The sequence below is a fragment of the Athene noctua genome, chromosome 2 (assembly GCF_965140245.1).
Source record: "Athene noctua chromosome 2, bAthNoc1.hap1.1, whole genome shotgun sequence".
Classification (NCBI taxonomy): domain Eukaryota; kingdom Metazoa; phylum Chordata; class Aves; order Strigiformes; family Strigidae; genus Athene; species Athene noctua.
Window position 1 is genome coordinate 114306299 of NC_134038.1, and position 19091 is coordinate 114325389.

A 19091-nucleotide genomic window follows, 5' to 3' on the forward strand; every position below is an offset into this window, starting at 1 on the left:
CTCTCTGCTCTGGAAAATTGTGGGTCCTCTAACCTGCGCCCACCTCTTGTGATGAGCAGTTTAAGCCACTGGAGATGGATTTTATATCCCGAACCTCTCAGTTGGGCTACCAAAGAAACGTGGACTCAGAATTTCATCCCTTGAAATCACGTGTGGAAAATCAGAGCTACGGACAATTCTCTTCTCTGGGGACGCTGCTACGCAGTGACTGGCATCCAGCTCTGAAATCACAGTATTCTTGGAGAAGACCAATGGAAATGGGCAGAACACATTTCCTAGAGATTTTATCTGGTCATCCAAGGCTTCTGAACTGACACAGAGGTTCTAGCCCCACATGTGTGACCAAGCAGTTACCCATATATTTTCACTGGCAGAAAGCTCCAGCAGAAATGTAATACCTGGATCAGTAGCTTACACAACTGATTAGCAGTATGTCGGTAGCCAAGACCTTGCAACAAAAGTGATAAGTGACAAATTTGTGGAGTTTACAGTACTAATGCTTGTTATTGCTTCTCACAAAATGTTACCAAGCTTACAATAATCTTTACACTTTCAGCAAAAATGTGAACAGTATATTTGAATATATTAAAAAGAATTAAAAAAACATTTCACAAAAAACATTTGTTGCCATATGAAAGTCTTTCAGCAATAAATGCCCACACCAGTATTTAAACATTGTTAAAAGTATAATGATTTGTACTAATAAATTATGCAACAAGAGAGGTAAACAAAATAAAATTACAGTATAGCTCTCCATGTTCCTCCACTGAGCATCCGCAGCTCTCAGAAGCTCCATTTTAGATGACTAATTAAGAAACCGATATTTTCAGAGCAACAAAAATAAAAGCTTTTATTTGTTCATTTGAATATAAAACAGGCGTTATCACAGATGTACAAAGCGTACTGGTGGTTTAACATACAAGAAGGTTGCTGTCCTTTGCACATAAAAATTTTTGTCTGAAACTGTGATTGGCTGAGTTACATGAATTTCTCTAACCAGTCACCACACTCTATGAAATAACGCTGCTAACATTCAACTGATAAAAGGGACAGTCTTCCCTTGGGTAAAGTGTCAAGCAGGATTAAATATATATAATAAACAAGCACCATGAGGAATCTGCTCCTGTTTGATTAGTTTTGTGTTTAAATGTTCATTGTGTACCCTCTTTTTTGTGCATGTGCATCAAGTTGATTACATGGTTTTGTCTGACTCCAAAAGCACAAGGTCACAAGACAAACATTTTATACATTCTCATGAATGGTTTATCTACAGTACAGTTTCTAATACAGAACAATCCTTCTTTATTGCTCAGTCTGATGGTGCTTAAATGTTTCCTTCCTTTTGCTTGCACAACAAAACCAGAAACTCAGTTTATCATTTCTCTTAACTCAGGATTTAACAACCACGGATGACAGGTTGCAGAAGAGAGCTGTTATTAACTGCGTTTCACAACTGCATTGCAGTTCTTTTATTCTCTACAAATGCAAAGTTGACTTCGTGAAGGTTAAAGTGATGCTTTGAACGACAGCGAGATTTGTTTTGCAGTACTGAGATCAGCGATAGCAGGACTTCACAAGTTAGTTCACACACTGCAATTATGTTTGTAATCAATCAACATCTTGTCTGAAACCTTTACAACAACTTGCCATTAAGAACAGATTTTATTCTTTTTAGGGAGCAGAAAAGGAATTTGACAAAATATAGGATTGGTCTGCAGAGCATGAATAGGGCTATTCACAGGACAGTGAAGGCGGAAAGGATGGTCTGAAAGAAAACGCATCTGACATGGCAAGATGCTCTGTACTGTACATGCAGACTAAAACGTCCCTACCTTTTAAAAAGATTTTAAACACCCAGCATTGAGACTCCCTTATACGTGATATAAACATTATTACATTTGCCCTGCAACAATCATCTTAGTCATGCATATCCGGTAATGAGAGCCAGCACAGGAACGTCATTCGGGACAATAAGAAAAGCATTCTTGGACTGCAGCTGGTAAATCCCACTCTTGATCACAAACAGGTCAATTCAGTTACAACCACATGAAGGAAGGGGAAGGTTTTAAAAAAGGGGGCACGGGGTGCAGGGAAGACAACAGAATGGGGGATCAAACCTCTCTTTTATCCAAAGGTAGTAAAATGAAGGCAGCTGTGATGCATGTTTCCCTACTCTTCTCCCGTGATGGCCTCAGCTCGGAGACCACGGGACTCCTCCGCTCTTTGAACAGGCAGATGGGCTCCTCTGATGTTTTAATGTGTTTAGGGACTAGTTAGCAGATGCACAATTTGTGCCAAATCCGTCGTAGTGACTGTACGCTCCTCTCTGTTAAGGAATAAATTAAAGACCATCGAAACAACAGTTTCCCGTAAATGTAAACTGGATGCATTGGCCACCAAGCTACGTGTCCTAGCTGAGAGGCAAATTGATTAACTCTGTGCAAATAACCCCAAAACTTTTCCTTATAGCAATAAAAACACCAACTAAAACAATGAAAAAAATTGTGCAACAAAGTTCTGCAGCTAGACAACAGTGCTATTCCTCAACCTGCCTTTTCTAAGTCTAACAAGTGTATGCACATGCCAGCACGAATATTTATTGTTGCCTCCATGGCAAAGAAAAGAAAATTATTTTAGTGCATTTTTAGTCTTAAATTCATTCACTGCCTTAAAGGCAGCAATAATTCCACTTGCTGGTATCTAGAGGATTCTTTTCGACAGGGATACTTAGCAATCCAGGATTGCTTTTTTTTTTTTTTTCCAAAAAATTTGTGAGTAACATTTGATTATCTACAGTGGGAGACACCATGCAAGTGACAAGTACTGCATTTTAAACTTTAAAATCTTTTGTCATTAGTGAATTTATATTTCATATATATATATTTGATGTGATACTATCCACTCAAGATAATACAACACTTTGTTTTTATATTAGCAAACATTTCAAGAGTTTAATATTCTTGAATGTTTTTTCTCTTTTATAGTTCTAAAGAGATCAAAATAAATTAAACGTTTTGTACATAATTACAGAAGAAGTAGTTAACTTATTTTATCTTTTTAGTTTAGTACAAAGATATTTGCAAGTTCATTGCCGAAATACACCTTATTTATAAATTTCTTCCATTCTAATGCTAACAACAAAGGCTCTTTGGCCTTTGGGCTTTCAACATCTCCGACAGAAAGCTGCAAGATTTCTAATTGAAAGGTGCTACTTTGGGTATTCTTCTCGTACCACTACGTAGTTTCCTAAGATGTGGGATCTAAAATGGCTTAAGTTAGTAACGGATCTGTATTCATCAGTTTTTTATGACATCTTAAAACAAATGAAGAAAACAATAATTTGTATTAGGATGCAAATCGTTTTAAAAGAATCCATTTGGAGGGCAGAATAAAAAAAAAAATCTACTTCAGCTTACTTAATGTAAAATACAAAGCCACATTTACTCAAAAAGCAGTATTGTCCAATAAGCAAAAAAAAAAAAAGTTTAAAATGGGCTTTTCCAACGCACTGAAGGGCCTTACCCCATAGTCCTTCTTTTTTTAAAATTTAGTGGTAAAAGAAAACATTTCACATTTTATTTCCTGCCAATCGTGACTGCTTTGAAAAGTCGTAATAGAAACAGTTCCATTCTGATGAGTGTCAGCATCTTATCTGCACACATTTTTAGTGGACACCAAAAAATTTTATACATCTATAGTAAAGTCCATGGAAGCTTTAAGGTACAAGACTACATGTTGTAGGCCACATAGATGGGATCTAGCTGGTCTGCCAAAAATCCGTCTCGTAGGTGCATACGTTGTTTCTCTCCACGGGAGTTGATAGGAATTACACCAATGTCCACAACCACCACCACCCCTACAATCAGATAGTGTTCCTCCAGGACCACGTTGGTGACCAAAGGAACCAGGTCCAAAGCTTCTTGCTCCGATCCATCCAGCTCAACTACAACGACCAATAAATTTGTCCAGGTAAACACCGCACTGGAATGAAAGAAAAAATAATATTGGTGTCAGGGATTTTTTTATCCATTTCATTTTTTGCCCTTTTCACTCCACCTTGGTTACCTTTTGTTTCAACTCCTAGGGCTCCTTTTGTATGCTCACCACGAAACACAAGTAGCAAGAGAGAACATGTCCACAGGCAGGGGCAGAAGAAGAGCCCCACTAACTCTCACTTTACTATTGCTGCAATGCTAAGTATTGGGCTGAACTTCACAAAAACTTGAGTCTAATCCCTGCCCATCATGTAAGCAGGTAGTAAGACAATGTGCGGTTCCCTCTGAAGCCAAAGAACTGTCACAGCACTGCTGTGTTCACGAAGGCATGCATGAGCGATCTGTGGGTGGAGGTGTCTTCTCTGGGGTTTTTTGAAGAGCTGCCCAGAAGAGCGAAGGAGGTTAAAAGAGGAGGCACCAAAAAGAACAGCAGGAATATAGTCCGACCTGACAGCTCTTTGGGGTGATCTCTGCCTAGCCAAGGGGTGCAGAGCCCTGAGAATGTTTAGATGGCACACTGCAAGCTGCACAGAGGTCCCCGGCTGGGCGGGGAGGGGGCTTCCTCACTTGCATGGTGCTAGGCTAACATGGCTATGTGCCTTCTGGACTGGGCTGGCTGCTGTCCAGGCAGGTCAGAGCTCAGCTCAAAAGAGCTGCGATTCTTCTGGATCAATTGGTTTGTACAGCAGTGTCTCCATCTGTTTTATTTTGGCCATGATTTATTTCTGTTGGGCTTAAGGTGACAGAGGAGTTTTTACATTCATTATTAATAGGTGCAACAGTCAAGGGAACACCATTATCGCTGGTATCTCCTCTTTATTAAAAGAACTTTGCAAGACCCCAAAAGTTTGGTTAAGCCTGTGAGCCAAAGCAGGTAAATTCTGGTTTCTGTTACTGGGCATTTCTTCTGGCTATTTATCCTTCCAAATATGGAAGCTGGAAGGGTATGAAAATCTGGTGTATGCTCCCTCTATCCTTCTCCCCAGTCTCAAATGGTCTCCAAAGCCTCTGAAGTCTCCCAGGAGGGCAGCAGGACCGAGGGTCCACAAAAAGCAATCTCATTATTACCTGCAGGTGCTTAAGACACAGACGATGGTTATTTCATCCTCTAACTTATTTCATAGCATAAATAATAATATTCTACACATGTAACTCATACCTCAAGCCCTGTCCTTTACCTTATAAAATCAGGGGATAATTTCCCAGAATTGTCTCAAGCATAAGCATCTGAAAGTTCGGCAACTTCAAAAGGAGCTACTTACCCTAAGGTCAAATGCTTGATTGAGACAAAAATGCAGTGGTTTAGTCTACTAAGACAATTCTAAAAATCCCTGTACTTTGGAATCGTATCTTACTTTGCCCAAAAGTTAGCTATGAAAATGTGCTCTATGTTGATGCTTAACAGAATGGATTTTAGGAGAAAAGTACTTACTATTAAAAAAAGTTCATTTCAGATCTGCCAAGGTACTATTTGATTGAATTCTTACGTGCTTATTGATCTGGAAAACTAATGGGCAGACAAAGCAAGGCTGTGCAGGCTCCTTTTGACTTAGTACTGATATGAAATGTATTTTCATTTGTAATTATGTTTTCACAGACATTCAAGTAAGTTTTGATTGATGCTGAATATTAACAAAGTGAAATCACTGTAAAGGCGACCACCTACAAAGAGGTCCTAGAATTTTTATGGATTGCTGTACAGACATCTAAACTAGTATTATATATATTTTAACAAAAAGTCCGGGGAGGTCTTATTAAAATATAATTTAGCACCTGAAACCGTAACCCTAACCTACTGTTAGCTTGTTACTTGGAAAAGGAATTAATGGCAAGATTCAGGAGAAGGTTCCTAAAACATGGCTTAGGAGAAGTTAGTTTGTCTGAGTTCAGAAGACTGATTCCTAAAACCTTCATGAAGCTGCTGTTAAGTCCTAGAGCCACTGACACTCCTGAGAAGCTTTCAGCTGAATTTAAAACTCACTTCATCTGTTATGATTCTAACTCACTGTTGACCACTGTAAGTAAAAGGATATACTGCTCTTTATGTTCTCACCAGTTGAGATGAAGATGAAGCCAGCATGTATTACATATGAATACAGTAACCTTCTGGCCTTGATGAATAAAAAGAATAACAACAAAAAAATGCCCTAGGATCCAGGAAGGCTGCACTTTCTTAAGAAATTATGGAGTCACACCCAAAAGATGTAACACAGGCAATGCACTGAGCTGGGAATGGCCTTTCCTGCTGCTTCCATCCCACTAAATGCTTCAGGAAAAGCAAGGAAGTTGTTGAAACCCCTCCAGAGAAAGAGATTTTCTTCTCCAAATATCTTGTGGAGCTTTACCTATTTGTTGTTATGCAGAGAGAGAAAACCACTTCTTAGCGAATTCCAGGAAGCTATGTTCTGTTCCTCTTTCAAGGGTTTGACGTTTAAATGAGTCATCAATGTGTTTTAATTAAAACACATACACATACTTTATTTCTCAAGATATTTTGCAGTATTAAACACTTTCAAAAATGCCTGGTGTAGTTATAAATTACAATAAAAAACTGTGCCACTCTTTTGCTTTTTACATAGTGAGACACAGAAGGTCCAGAGTCAGAGGTTTGTGCTAAAATTTCTTAAGAGACAAGAATAGTTTTAAATGACCTTTTAGATCTGATTCTCAATGACAGAAGTTGCACAGCAGGATCACATGTCAGTCAACAAGTCGCAGCTTTCCTCAATAGTGTTAAATGTTACAAAATAAGCACGTGCTTTTTGGAAGCTGAGGCTATTTTTACAATCTCTCAACTGGACATACCCAGTACCTATCATTTGCAATAGGTATTGATGCAGTTAAATCCGTAATGGGTCATCGTAACTGAAACAACACTGGCCTCCAAGAAGAACAGAGGTTCATGACCCTGTCCAAAGAAATGCATATACAAAGTATATATAAAAAGAAAGATTTAACTGCTTATTATTTTGTCAATGAGTGTTTCACAAAAGCAAGAGGATGATCTCCAGAAGCTGGAAGAGAAGTTAAGTGAGAAAAGTCAAAGAGAGTGAGGACTAGGGCTATGAATGAAAACTCCATGATGGTGGCGTGAGAAAGCTATTAGGCAGAGCACTGGTTAGGAGGAGGTTGGGAACTGTGAGGAAACAAGATGTTGTCGCTCTGAACTACTGTGCCTCCGTTTTTTTCAGAAACCACATGAGAGAAACATTTAACTTATCAGCAAGCTCTCTTCTTTGAGTAGAAAACAACCCTGCAGACTTTCAATTTTGGCCTTTGGGCAAAGGTTAGTCTGAAAATCTCACTCATGTGCCTTGTACATTATCACCCAGCTACTGGGAAGAGTTAAGGCACCAGGAATTATTTGCATGTAATTCTACCATCTTACAGTGGCCTTTTTCTTTGGTCCTCCCAGCTTACTCTAACCCTTTTTAAGTTGCCACTATCCCACTCAGGATTGCCATGATAATGGAAGGAAAATGATCCTCAAAGTGCTCTCAGTGGTCTTGAAAAAGGAACATAATGTAAGCATTTTTGGCCACTGAAACCCATGATGACCATTTCTGCAGTGTGATATGGCTACTTCACTCACTGCCCATGAGCTCACACTTCGAGAACACACAAATCACTGACAAACAGGTACTGCTAAACTCATCGATTTATGAATCTGTGGCCATTTTAGAATAGAGCTGTCCCTAAATAGCTTACTTTCCATCCACTGCTGATACTGATCTGACACATTTTCAAGGAGAATTTCACAGCACCCTTGAAGTGTTCACACCGGTCTATACGAGGACACAGTGTGGAATGGTGAGCTGACATAAGACCATACCAGCAGTGATGATGCTCTAGAGAGGAGGCAATAAGGCAAAACCTCACATACAGTCAGCCAAGCAATTAACTGCCTTAATTTTAACAGGTATTTAAGAAAAAGGCAGTGCGTTTTGACTAAAGAAACCAGTCTGGTTGCTGTGTTTCATTATTAAGTTTACTGCTCCAGGCCGTACCTTTGCAGCCAGGAATGAAAAAGAAAAATGGAGAGTCACATCTTACACTTGCTGAATTGCTCTGGCTGTTGTGACAAGTTCGTTTTGCTGAAAAGAGAAGTGCTGAGCTGCGGTTATATCAAAACAAAACAACTACCTGACTCAGTCTTCTGATGCAAGAATAATGAAAAGCAATTTGTTCTCATGTTGGCCTGAAGAAATGATTACCTGCTGTGTGCATTTGATGATGTGATACATTGATTAAGACACCATTATTAACTCATTGATTTACTGCTTCAATTTCCATTGTGACCTTGATTTGATCACTGCTTGATTTATTAATAACCAATTCAAAAGTAACAGTGTGTTCACTAATAAAGTTTATGAGTGTGTTCATTTATTTGAAATGTTTGCTTGCTTACTCCTTCTAATAACAACACTCCTAAACCTGAGCTCATATCCATTTGCTTTTCCTGGTTAGAATATAAATCTCAAACTCCAAGAAACAGCTACTGACCTACCTGAGGGCTGCTTGGCTCTCTCAAATTAAAAGTTTAATCCTTCACTTGTACTTAAAACCACATGAAAAAAGAAACGTGCTGAATGATCTTAGCAGAAAATGGTCCTTCTTGATTAAATCCGTTTGTTTGTGAAAAGTTTCATCCTAAGGACATATTTACAGCTGGGTTATAAATCCGGTGACCATCCTGACAGGCTATTTCCTGGATCAATTCAATATCCAAGAAAAAGCCCGAGACATTATAGATATTTCAGCTTTACGTAAGGGCCCTGTTGTTATATAATCCTTACCATTCGGTGATGCTCTTGTGTGCTCTAATTACAGAGGTTTCAATATCGATCGGATGGTATCTCATCCCTCGTAACTCCATGGCTTCATCTAATGCACCCACAACATAAAGTGCATCATGGCGTTCTGGTGGTAAGGAAAAAAATATTAATGATTCTATTCTCCAGTATATGAAATTACAAAAATGTTCACATTAATAAATAAGTAAAATAGGCATAACATTTATGTTATCCTCAAATTTCTGAAACACCAAAGTGATTTCTGAACTAATGAGAATTTTCTATTACTGAAGTGCAATGCAGAGCAAAAATCAGAAGAAAGGAAGGCAGAAACACTATTCCCATTTGAAGAAGAGAAAGGTGGAAGTCCAAAGACAGTGGCATAAAGTCATGTTTTTCTCCCAGGTGAATGCAGAGCAGACTCATTCTTTTTTAAGGTGCCCTAAATAGACAAGAGGCTCCTTATTTCTCTCTCTGACTTTTGAAAGAGAAAGGATGGATTTGTCCATAACAGTATGGATGATGCTCCTCCAGTAGCTTTGAGATGGTCAGTACTGATGCTTAAGCTGTAGTAGAAAGGTTTTTATAAATAAACTAGAAATACGTGCTATGTGCCAGATCGTAAATTGCTCATTCAGATAAATGGCAAGCTCTGAAGCATAATGCTCTTACAGTATAAATTTTTACGCACTGAAGAAATAAATGAGGCTGAAATGACACTTTTTAAAATATATTAGGCTGATAATACATGACTGGATGTTATCCATAAAGAAATAATATTCACTAATAGACTTAAAAGCAGATAACTGGGTCTTTTTACATTAATTTAGATAGTTGCAGGATGGTAATGTAATGGCAATATAGCCTCTACCAGCGATAAACGGCAGAGAACTTTCTGTGCTGGAGCTAAAAGTGGGAGGAGAATAGAGACTTTGCAACTCTGCCAGGATTTAAGCCATATGGATGCTTAAGTTGCAATATCCTCAGAGCATCCTGAATTTGCTCAAGGCTGCTCAAGGCTGGACTATCATTATGAAATGAAAAAAGCCTGCGCAACTCAAAGTAAATCTCTTCAGGAAGATGCTAACATAAGGACACAGGCAGCAGTTGTAATCCACAGTGATTACTAAAATGCTTTCAGATTTGATGAATTCACTCTTTAGTTGAATAGCTGCGATTCTAATTGCACTGACACTGGGGCCCTGGGATCACTCCTGGAGGTGCTCACAGCATTGCTAGAAACCACTCTGCCAACAGCCTCGACTGCCACCTCAGCCAGCTGCCGCTCGTGGCACTGTGCTCTGCAAAAATTACAGGAAAGTAACGTCTTCCCAAGCAGAGACTCTGTGCCTGGCAGCGCTGGTTTGCTTACATGTGTACACAACATAAGGAATGTCATAAAAACAACTAACAAAATCCTGTTCCTTCTCAACAGAAACTCAAACACCCCGCAGCTTCTCCTGCAGGCTACTGCTTGTATTACATTTCAGTAACCATCCCCACAGGTTTAAAGCCAGGGAAATTTGAGAAATGGACAGCTTTTGTAAATGAGTTTATAACAGAGGAATTATCAAAGAAGGTAGTCACAGGAGGGACAGGGCTCAGGCTCACAACAAGGCTTATTCTATCTGCACGGATGCATTCCGGCGTCTATGACTGTGAGAGTAAATAACAGCATTTTAAGCTACATTTCCTATTTTTCAAGCTGAAGCACTTGGCACATTAACAGTGCCAAAAAGTTACTGGTGGAGAGGATTTATAGCACCTGAGGTACAGCAAAGGAAAAGCAACTGTTTCAGCAGGGAAATCTTGCCCTCTGTTTTATTTTTGGATTACTTTAACGAAGGCTTTTTTGCAGTTCTACAGGTTTCACAGACTGAACACTATGGGTAACACAGGCCAACAGACAAAGCGTCAGCCTCAAAAGAATCCAAATTATGTGCATAGACCTAGGTGACAAGAAAGCTCTTACCTCCATTTGCATCTGTGAGTTCTGTTCTTCTCAGGAACCCCAGATAGCCAGTTCGAGCCCAAATAGTCTGTGTGTCTCCAAAGCTGAGTCTTGAATTAAAATGATCTGATTGCAAAGATTCGTCTCCATAGATGGTAAAATACCCACTGGCATTGTGAGTGCTGTGAACCCATATCTAAGTTAAAAGCAATTATACTGGTATTAATTAAAGTAGCTTTCCAGAATGAAGCATTACTGAAAATTCTTGCTGCAAATATTTTTAGTCATCGCTAGATAACACTATAATGCCTTTTAACACTGTTTCTGAACCGATAACTGACCCAGTTTTAGGCAGAGAGACCCCAGTCTAACCTCCCTGAAGTCAGAGTGCAGATCTGCGCCGTGCCTGGGGCAGAGGGACACTGGACCCACGGCTGCGAGGACACCTGCCACAGACCTGCACAGCCTCCTTGAATGGCTCAGCTAGCTCTGCAGTCTGCTTGGTTATGGCAGACCACAGTGCACTTTCCATAGTACCCCCTCTCCTGGTTCAGTGCATTTACTCCAGCAGGGCATCCATGAACAACAGACAGATTATTTTAAAGGGCGAGGCCAGGGACCTTCACCTATGGAGAAGGATTCATTTCATCTAACTCATTATTTATGGAAATAGTTATGATTTCATAGTAATAAAATCCTACAGATGAATTTCACAAATTAGACTGTAGTTTTAATTATGACTAAGCAAATTCTTCATGTTGATAATTATATCTTTAATTGCTCATTGAAAATAACATTTTTTTGCTCTCTCTCTAAACATAAAATCAATTGGAAAAAACATATAGCCTTGCTCAATTCATCTAATGAGAGTACTTCAGTGCACTGAAGCACAATGATTATAAAGAGAATAGCACTAAAAAACCATCTAGCTGAAATTAGACTGATCAATAAACTTATTTTTTCATGTAAGTTTCCATCAGAATTAGTGAAACACCAAGTATAAAATAGTTAGAAAAAGATTTTTTCCTTTTTTTTAATGAACCTGAGGTATTATTAGTATTTATCAAGTATGTTACTAACAATTTTAATAATGATACAAATATCATGCTACACACTGTACACTATAAAGATCTATAGAATTCACAATCTTCTTAACCAGACATTTGATAAGATGTATTATAGGAAACCACTGGCATACAGAATGATAGCTTTATCTCTGCAGTTTAGTTCAGAGCATATAAAGGTTAAGTTTTCATGACTCACCTCACCAAGATGAGAATCTCCTAAGGGTCCCTTTGTTTCTGGATTAGCAATAATGATACGTACTCCTGGGAGGATCTATTGAAAGAAAACATGAGATAGTAAGAAAGCTTATGCAAACTTATGCTGATTCTTTGTCCCCCAAAAAACCTTCCTTAGAACTACAAGAAATCCTTAAAAATCTAAAGTAGACTTATAATTCAAAAATTAAAAGACCATAGTTGTAATAAATTTTGAGGTATCCGGGAAATGCTATAAAACGTCTTCTTTTTGTGAAAACAGTTCATTAAAAAACTCCTCAGAAATCAAATGTTCACCTACCACACAAAAATCCTACCACAAATGGCCCAAGTCTCTCTGAGAGTATACACTAGAACAGAAAAAAACCAATGCCAGCCACATGAAACTTTTAGACTGAAACAGAAAGCAAGCCTGAGGCACCATGCAATCTCCTCTGAACGAGGCCCTGCCAGTGACTTCATGTAATGGACATTCGCCCACTACAGAGGTGGCCAAATGTTAAACCCTAAAATGGAAGAGGGAGCATCCTCTGACCAAGAGTGCTTGCAAATCTATGGTTAGAAAGCTTTAGATGAGCATCCACAGCATCAAGGGTAGTCAGTGAGCAGCGAGTGCCTTGGTGGCTCAGCGCAGCAGCAATGGCACCTCTCCTTTCCCCCAAAGGCAGAGCACACTTAGCAGTAGACCTCGGTCACTGGTGCATGGCCAGACACCGCAGCCAGGGACAGAGCTGAGAGCAGCATCTCTATCTCTGTATGCCAGTCCCGTGTCCTCATCCTGTCCCCCTAGCGATGCCACCCCCCAGGGACAGTCCCTCTGCAGGTGATCAGTAGCCTATGACTACAGTGTTGGTAATCTCAGACCAGTTCTCAGTAAGGGTGGGTCTACATCGATAAAACTGCCTTCACTAGTGGCACATATGTTGGCAGTTTCAAGAGTGAGGTGCAGAGGATGAAATACCTTCTTCTTGCATAAAAGAAGGAAATGCTTTTTGCATAAAAGGGGGGTGGGGTGGGGGGGTGTCAGCTTCTGAGAGAGCAGTAATGCATCAGTTAGCGCCATCACGCTGTTACCTCATCAGTAAAGAAAGGTTTTCAGTCTGCACAGCTGTTAAAGTCTTCCTCAACACTACATTCATGTAAAAATGAACAGACATGGAAATATACTGAAAATATTTACAATAAAAGGTACGTTTAAATCTTCTTTCAGTACTACTTACTTTTCCTGACTCCATGAGAGGCAAACTATGTGGAGACCCTCTTTCCACTAAACGAACTCTGTAAAATACATGTAAAAATAATATGCATAATACACAGTTGCATTTATTTGTTTTTCATTAACATTTATTTCTAAAAGGAATAGTTAATGGTCACAGAGATTAATGTTATTTTTGGAACAGATGAAGCTTATATCCTGTAGGACATAATCGGGCCCAATATTTAATCTTAGGCAAGACACGCCTGGGAAAATAACGAAAAAAAGATGTGTGTGAACGTTTTCTTAAATATTAAATTCTTCAAATGTATTTGGTGCCTTTTATTTGTTTTGATAGACTCTTGTAAATGCACAAATTTATTCACAAAAGGGATCTAAAATATTGATTTCCCACAAGAACATCATAAATACCAAGGCACAGACACAAAAGCATGTGAACTGAGTGAGCAACTGCATTCCACTAGTAGCTAACAGTTAAAATGAAAGTCATATCGTGTAACTCATAACCTGGCCTCAGCTTCAAATCTGCATTTGCAATCTATTAATTATTTTCAATGGCCAGTGGTTGATAAACATTTTTTAAAATATCGTTTAATGAAAAATATTATCACTGCTGAGGTCAGACCCCTTCTCTGAGTGTGGCTTTCTGGTCCTCTCTCTTCCTTTCTTAGATAACTTCCCACTAAAGGAACAGAAATGGCAGCTCTCCTTCAGTGGTGTGATGGTCTGGAAGGAAATTCCTTATCTAACCTTGAAAAAGTACTCAGCAGGTTAGAATGAAAGAGACTTTAAAGTGCTAAAATATCCGAAGATCTCAGCCAGTAGATGGTGAAGAAAAATTGGTAAAATTTAGGCATTCCCGTATCTTAAGTGAAATAATTTAGAAGCTCTAACAGCCCATGAAAAACGTTAAACTTTCCACTCCTGAACATTTTTCATAATCCACTTAACCAAACTAAACCTGGACTTCTGTCAAAAGAGCTGTTCTTACCTCTTTCCTCCCCTCAGCTCTGTGATCAGAAAGAAAAAAAACCAACACAAGATGCCTAAAAAACAACCCTGTAAAAGGTAGAGATGAAATGTCAGAAGAGGGGAAGACATAGCTAGGAGTAGATGGGTGGAGAACTGGAACCAGTTAAACTGATCATAAAACTGCAGTCTGTTAGGAGCAGTCATGATAGATCTTTTTCGGACTGTTTTGAGGTCTTTTTATAGACAGAGTACTGCAGTGCTCAGTTTGGGAAAGGATTGATGAGACACAGAGAGACCTCAGCTAGAGGTCCCTTTGGAGAAGAACAAAGCTTTGGCAAGTGCAGCCCCTAAACATAAAGGAGATGGAAAAAGATTTTTATTTTTTTTTTTTTGCTATTTCTTTGCTCCAAAAATCTTCTATAAAAGCTGGGATTGTCGAGGTCAAGGCAAGAATAGTGAATAGTGTTTTATCTGCAGTTCTGGGAAGTCTCTCAACCTTGATGGACGGGGCAGAGCTAAGCCCTGAGGCATTGCACATCATTGTGAACAGTTCCTCGCACTAACAGAAAGAGATACAACCTAAATACCCAGCAATTTCAGACTGCTTTTCCAAGTCATTTTGGGAGGAAAAGGATGTAAAGTGTCCTACAAGGGGCACAACCCGGAGCAGACACAGTTAGGCAGCTGGAGCCTGGCCTGCTCTCCTGCAAGATGTGTAACAGGAACCACCTTCCAACATTTGTTCAACCGCCACAAAACTCCTAGACAGAGTCTGAAGCACTAATTACCACTTTTGTGTGTTACCTTTAATGTCATACTGTCCTTGTTTTACACTGTATTGCTCTCTTAAACCTCTGTTGTGTTACAGGCATGCAGACATCTGCGTTTACTACACCATTTTCTGTTGAGCTTCCCACCAGCCAAAGAGCAGCAGGGCTGTCACTGGCTTTACAGAAAAAACAGTGAAGTTACAACATCCATCTGTTCAACCAGGGACACAGATCTGGAGCAGCAGAAACCCAGGACACAGCAGCTTCACTCTAAGGTGTACATGCAAGGCCAAATTAATGCTACTCTATGAAGGGTATGTTTGCATAAGCCACACTTGCGTTGCTGTTCAAATGGCAAGCCAAATCATAGGTATTTAGGAGTACACAGCAAAGTCTTTAAAAATAATTCTGTGCATATGGAAACAAAAAAAAATCTTGCAAAAAACAGTTGTTAGTAATGCCTTTTTATATATATCTTTGTTCTGTAAAATCATTATTAGTGTAGAAATATAAAATGCCTTGAACTGAGTTCTTCCAAACAACTGATATCTCCAGTCTTTAGGTATGTATTTGCAGACAGGTAGCTCTTCTCAGAAGAACTAGTCATCATCTCAACCACCTGGTATCTCCTTTAACAGACATTTATTATTTACCAACATTTGCCAAATAGAGACAATCTTCAAAAAGAGACAATTTAAAAAATGTCAGCCATAACCACTGTTAAGAGTGATGATGTAACAAAGGTCAGGAAGTACTTTATTTGAACTTAAGATTGGTTTAAAAACAACTCAATTTGGATAACAGTAGCAAAAAACCTCTAGGGCAGGAAAAGTGTATGTCAGAGCTGTCCAGCTGCCCAGAGATACTGCTGGCCCTTGCTCCCTACCCGTTACTAAGACATGCCTCAGTGAAGTGTTGCTGAACTCCAGGCCTAGCAGAAATGCCATATAATAAAGCTATCCATTCAGCAGTCAATGAAAAGACTACTGGAAATGAATCGATGTTCATAAATCTGGCCATCTCTTTCCTCTTTGCTTTCAGCATCTGTCCTTCCCACCTTGTTCTTATTATCACTAACACGTTCTAGTTCCCTTCTCCACCTATTTCCTGTAACCTTGTCTGATTTTTTAGCACATGACAATCCAGAAGGCGCAATTTCTCAGTTTCCAATTCTGTTAAACCTCTCCCACTCTGTGCTTTCCACTTCACATCCCTACAGAGTTATCACAGTAGTGCACTAAACATAGAAACAGCATTTCCTGGAGGTCTTCTGTGAGGGCCCTGTTAGTGCTCAAAAACTTGGACTCCTTTTTAAAAAGTTTCTGTTAAGCTCACAATCCATTTGGGAACATGCTGTTAAACCTCTAACAACTCTGAAATAATAAAAGATATTTTGCCACAAAGAGATTTCAAAAAAAAGTAAAACATTAGATTCTGATGTTACTGACTCCTATGTGCATACTTAAATTTTAAGTGTGTAATAGTCTTATTAACTCTACTGGGAGTAGTACGTGAATAAATTATGGACATTAGGCAATAATTTTTAAAATGAGTTTTACTGTGTCTCAGCATAAAGTAATTCAATTGTTCCCACACTTCCCCAAGAGATTTTCATTTTTCCACTGACAAACACAGACAGCAGATATGACTGAAAACTTCCCTGCATTCCCTCTTGAGCAAGCAGCATCACTACCAAGGCTGGTCTGGCAGGCAAGGTTAAGAGGCAGAGCACAGGGCTGACCAGACCCATGAGAAATGCCTCTGAATTACCCAGGTGATGCTGGCAAAGTAACCCATGGTTTCTTACAGCCTTCTTAGGACAATGTTATTAAACAGTCTCCAAATTCACAAATCATAATGTGGTTCCAGACAGCAGAGGTCTAGAAATGGCAAGTCCTGTTTCTCTGCAGTGCTCCAGCCATTCTTTGTTGGGAGTGAAAACAATCTCTTACAAAGTGAGTGCAGAGCCTTCCTGCTGCTTTCTGCTGCCTTCGAGTCTTGCTGGGAAGGGCAGAAGAGAACATGACAGTTGAGCCAGCCTGGGCAAAGAGCCTGAAGATCAAGTGGATGGGAGAAAAATGCTGCTGTTGGGCGTGAAAGCTACTTTTGCACCTTCTGGTGGTTTGCAGCCAAGCTGAGAGGGAAAACAAATGAGTGACCCGATGTAGGGCAGACAAAGTTTCTCTCCCACCAAAATGTCTCACTGGAGGGGAGAGGCAGAAGATATTTAGAAACCATTGTTACGAAGCTATAAGCAATGATGATACACAATGTGGTGTTTAAATAGTAAAGTATAGGAGAGTATAATTTTGACTTTTTTTTTTTTTTCACTCATTCCTAAGAATTAGAATTTTTCCTTAAAAAAATCTCTAACTGGAGCTGTACAGTTGAGAAAGCTGCCGATATTTCAGTCTGTCTACTCTTCCCTATTTAATTCAGTCTGGCTATATTCCCTATTTAATAGGGAATGCAGCTACAACACCAGTAGTGCTAAACTTTTCCTGTTGCTATTTAATACACTGGACAGATTTAATTTCCTTTAAATCAAACAATTACTATAGTAAAGTGGGACTGAAATCCGACTTCAGAATGTAAACTGTCAAGCTATAACTGGGCACTGGAATCACTGTGCAGCAAAGGGGATATCAAAATACCGTAACAATGTCTTTGTGCCCAACTATCTCACATGAAACTGCAAATTTTGTTTATGCTCAGGTCCTTTCAGTGATGAAAACTCTCCAAAATATATTCCAAAGCTTGCTAGTATTCCGCACTAATCAGAATGTTTGTCAGCAAAGCTATTAACTATTGCTTTGGGAATCTGCAGAGGCTGGAGTGTGCAGAGTGGTACTAACCAATGTTACAATGCCAAAACTGGGCAAACCTTCAAAGCTGGCTGTGTTGTTGCTCTGAAAAAGAATTTGGATTCTGTGATTCTAATAGAGATGGAAAGAGGCTATGAGGTCATCCAAGTCTCGCTCCCTGCCAAAAGAAGACTGTTCCCTGCAGTGCACTTTCGAGTGCTTTGTCTACTCCTGTTACAGTATTTCAAATGATGGGGCTTCTTCCACTTCCCTTCAGAGTTTATTTCTCAGCTGAATGTATTTCATAATCAGGAACCTTTTTACTCTGCAATGCTTGGCATGAACCATTCTTAGCTTCCTCTTGTTATTTCTAACTAGATCTCCATGTCCAATTCAAAGGAGTTTTTCCCACTGTCCCCTTTCTTTGTAAATACAACTCAGCTAAAAAGTTTCCCTTTTACCCTAATGCTTGGCCAAACACCACATCTTGAACCTTTTTTTTCCCTTTATGGCCATTCCTACAAGCTGAGCCATGTTAACCGCCCTCCTCCTCCTTGCCAGTGTGCCAGCAACCTTCTGCTGTTAGCCAGGCCTGGGCACTAAAGTGTTGCACCTTCCATTATCTCAAGGTCTTACTTCTCTGTCTACCCTACCGACCCCTCCTCCTGTCTTGATCGGTCTGTTCTCACACTATGTCGCTTTGCAGTCATGCCAGCTTGGAAGGCCAGCTTTTTGGTTTCTTTAATACCAGCTATTTTGCACACTAATTTCTTTCAGTAGCTGTTTTGGAATGCTGCCACTCTTGAAAACCTTCAGCAACAAAACCTAGAGGAAACCATATAGTATCTGATGCACATACAACCTAATATATATCAAAAAAACACTGTACGTAAGTCCTCCCCTTGCCCATAGCCTTTCCATGGCAGAAACAGCTGATGGTCTCATTGGTTTCATTCCAGCCCTATTTCTTAAGTTTCCCTGCTGATTGTCATCTTACATTAGAAGCTGAGCTTGTGGAGGAAAAGTGGGTATTTTCTTATCCTGCAAGAAATGGATGTTTTGAAAATTTTCATGTATTAAACTGGAACAAAAATGTGAAATATGGAAAGCTGTAAATGGAATCTGAAAAAAAAAAAGAAAAGGTTGGAGGTCAGAGAAAGAGGTTATTTATGTTTGGTGCTCCAGGGTTTTTTTGTTTTGTTTTGAAATGTAAGTTGATTTAAATCCTCTCCAAACTGAAAATGCTTTAACCACCATCATGAGCAAAAATTCAAAAGTTAAAGCAGGGTGTTTGACCACTTTGAGAATTC

General features: G+C 39.4%; 1 protein-coding gene across 4 annotated transcripts in view; it reads right to left on the minus strand.

The window, feature by feature from the left end:
• Positions 1–557: 557 nt before the first annotated feature.
• The window catches only part of DIP2C (disco interacting protein 2 homolog C), a 327899-nt gene continuing 309365 nt past the window's right edge, over positions 558–19091 (minus strand). For all 4 annotated transcript variants that reach the window (XM_074899949.1, XM_074899947.1, XM_074899946.1 and 1 more), the window contains 5 exons: positions 13240–13297; positions 12003–12077; positions 10761–10935; positions 8792–8915; positions 558–3981 (listed from right to left, as the gene is read on the minus strand). In XM_074899949.1, the coding sequence (XP_074756050.1) occupies positions 3729–3981; positions 8792–8915; positions 10761–10935; positions 12003–12077; positions 13240–13297 (685 nt within the window). In that variant the 3' untranslated portion in view covers positions 558–3728. The remainder of the gene's footprint in view (positions 3982–8791; positions 8916–10760; positions 10936–12002; positions 12078–13239; positions 13298–19091) is intronic.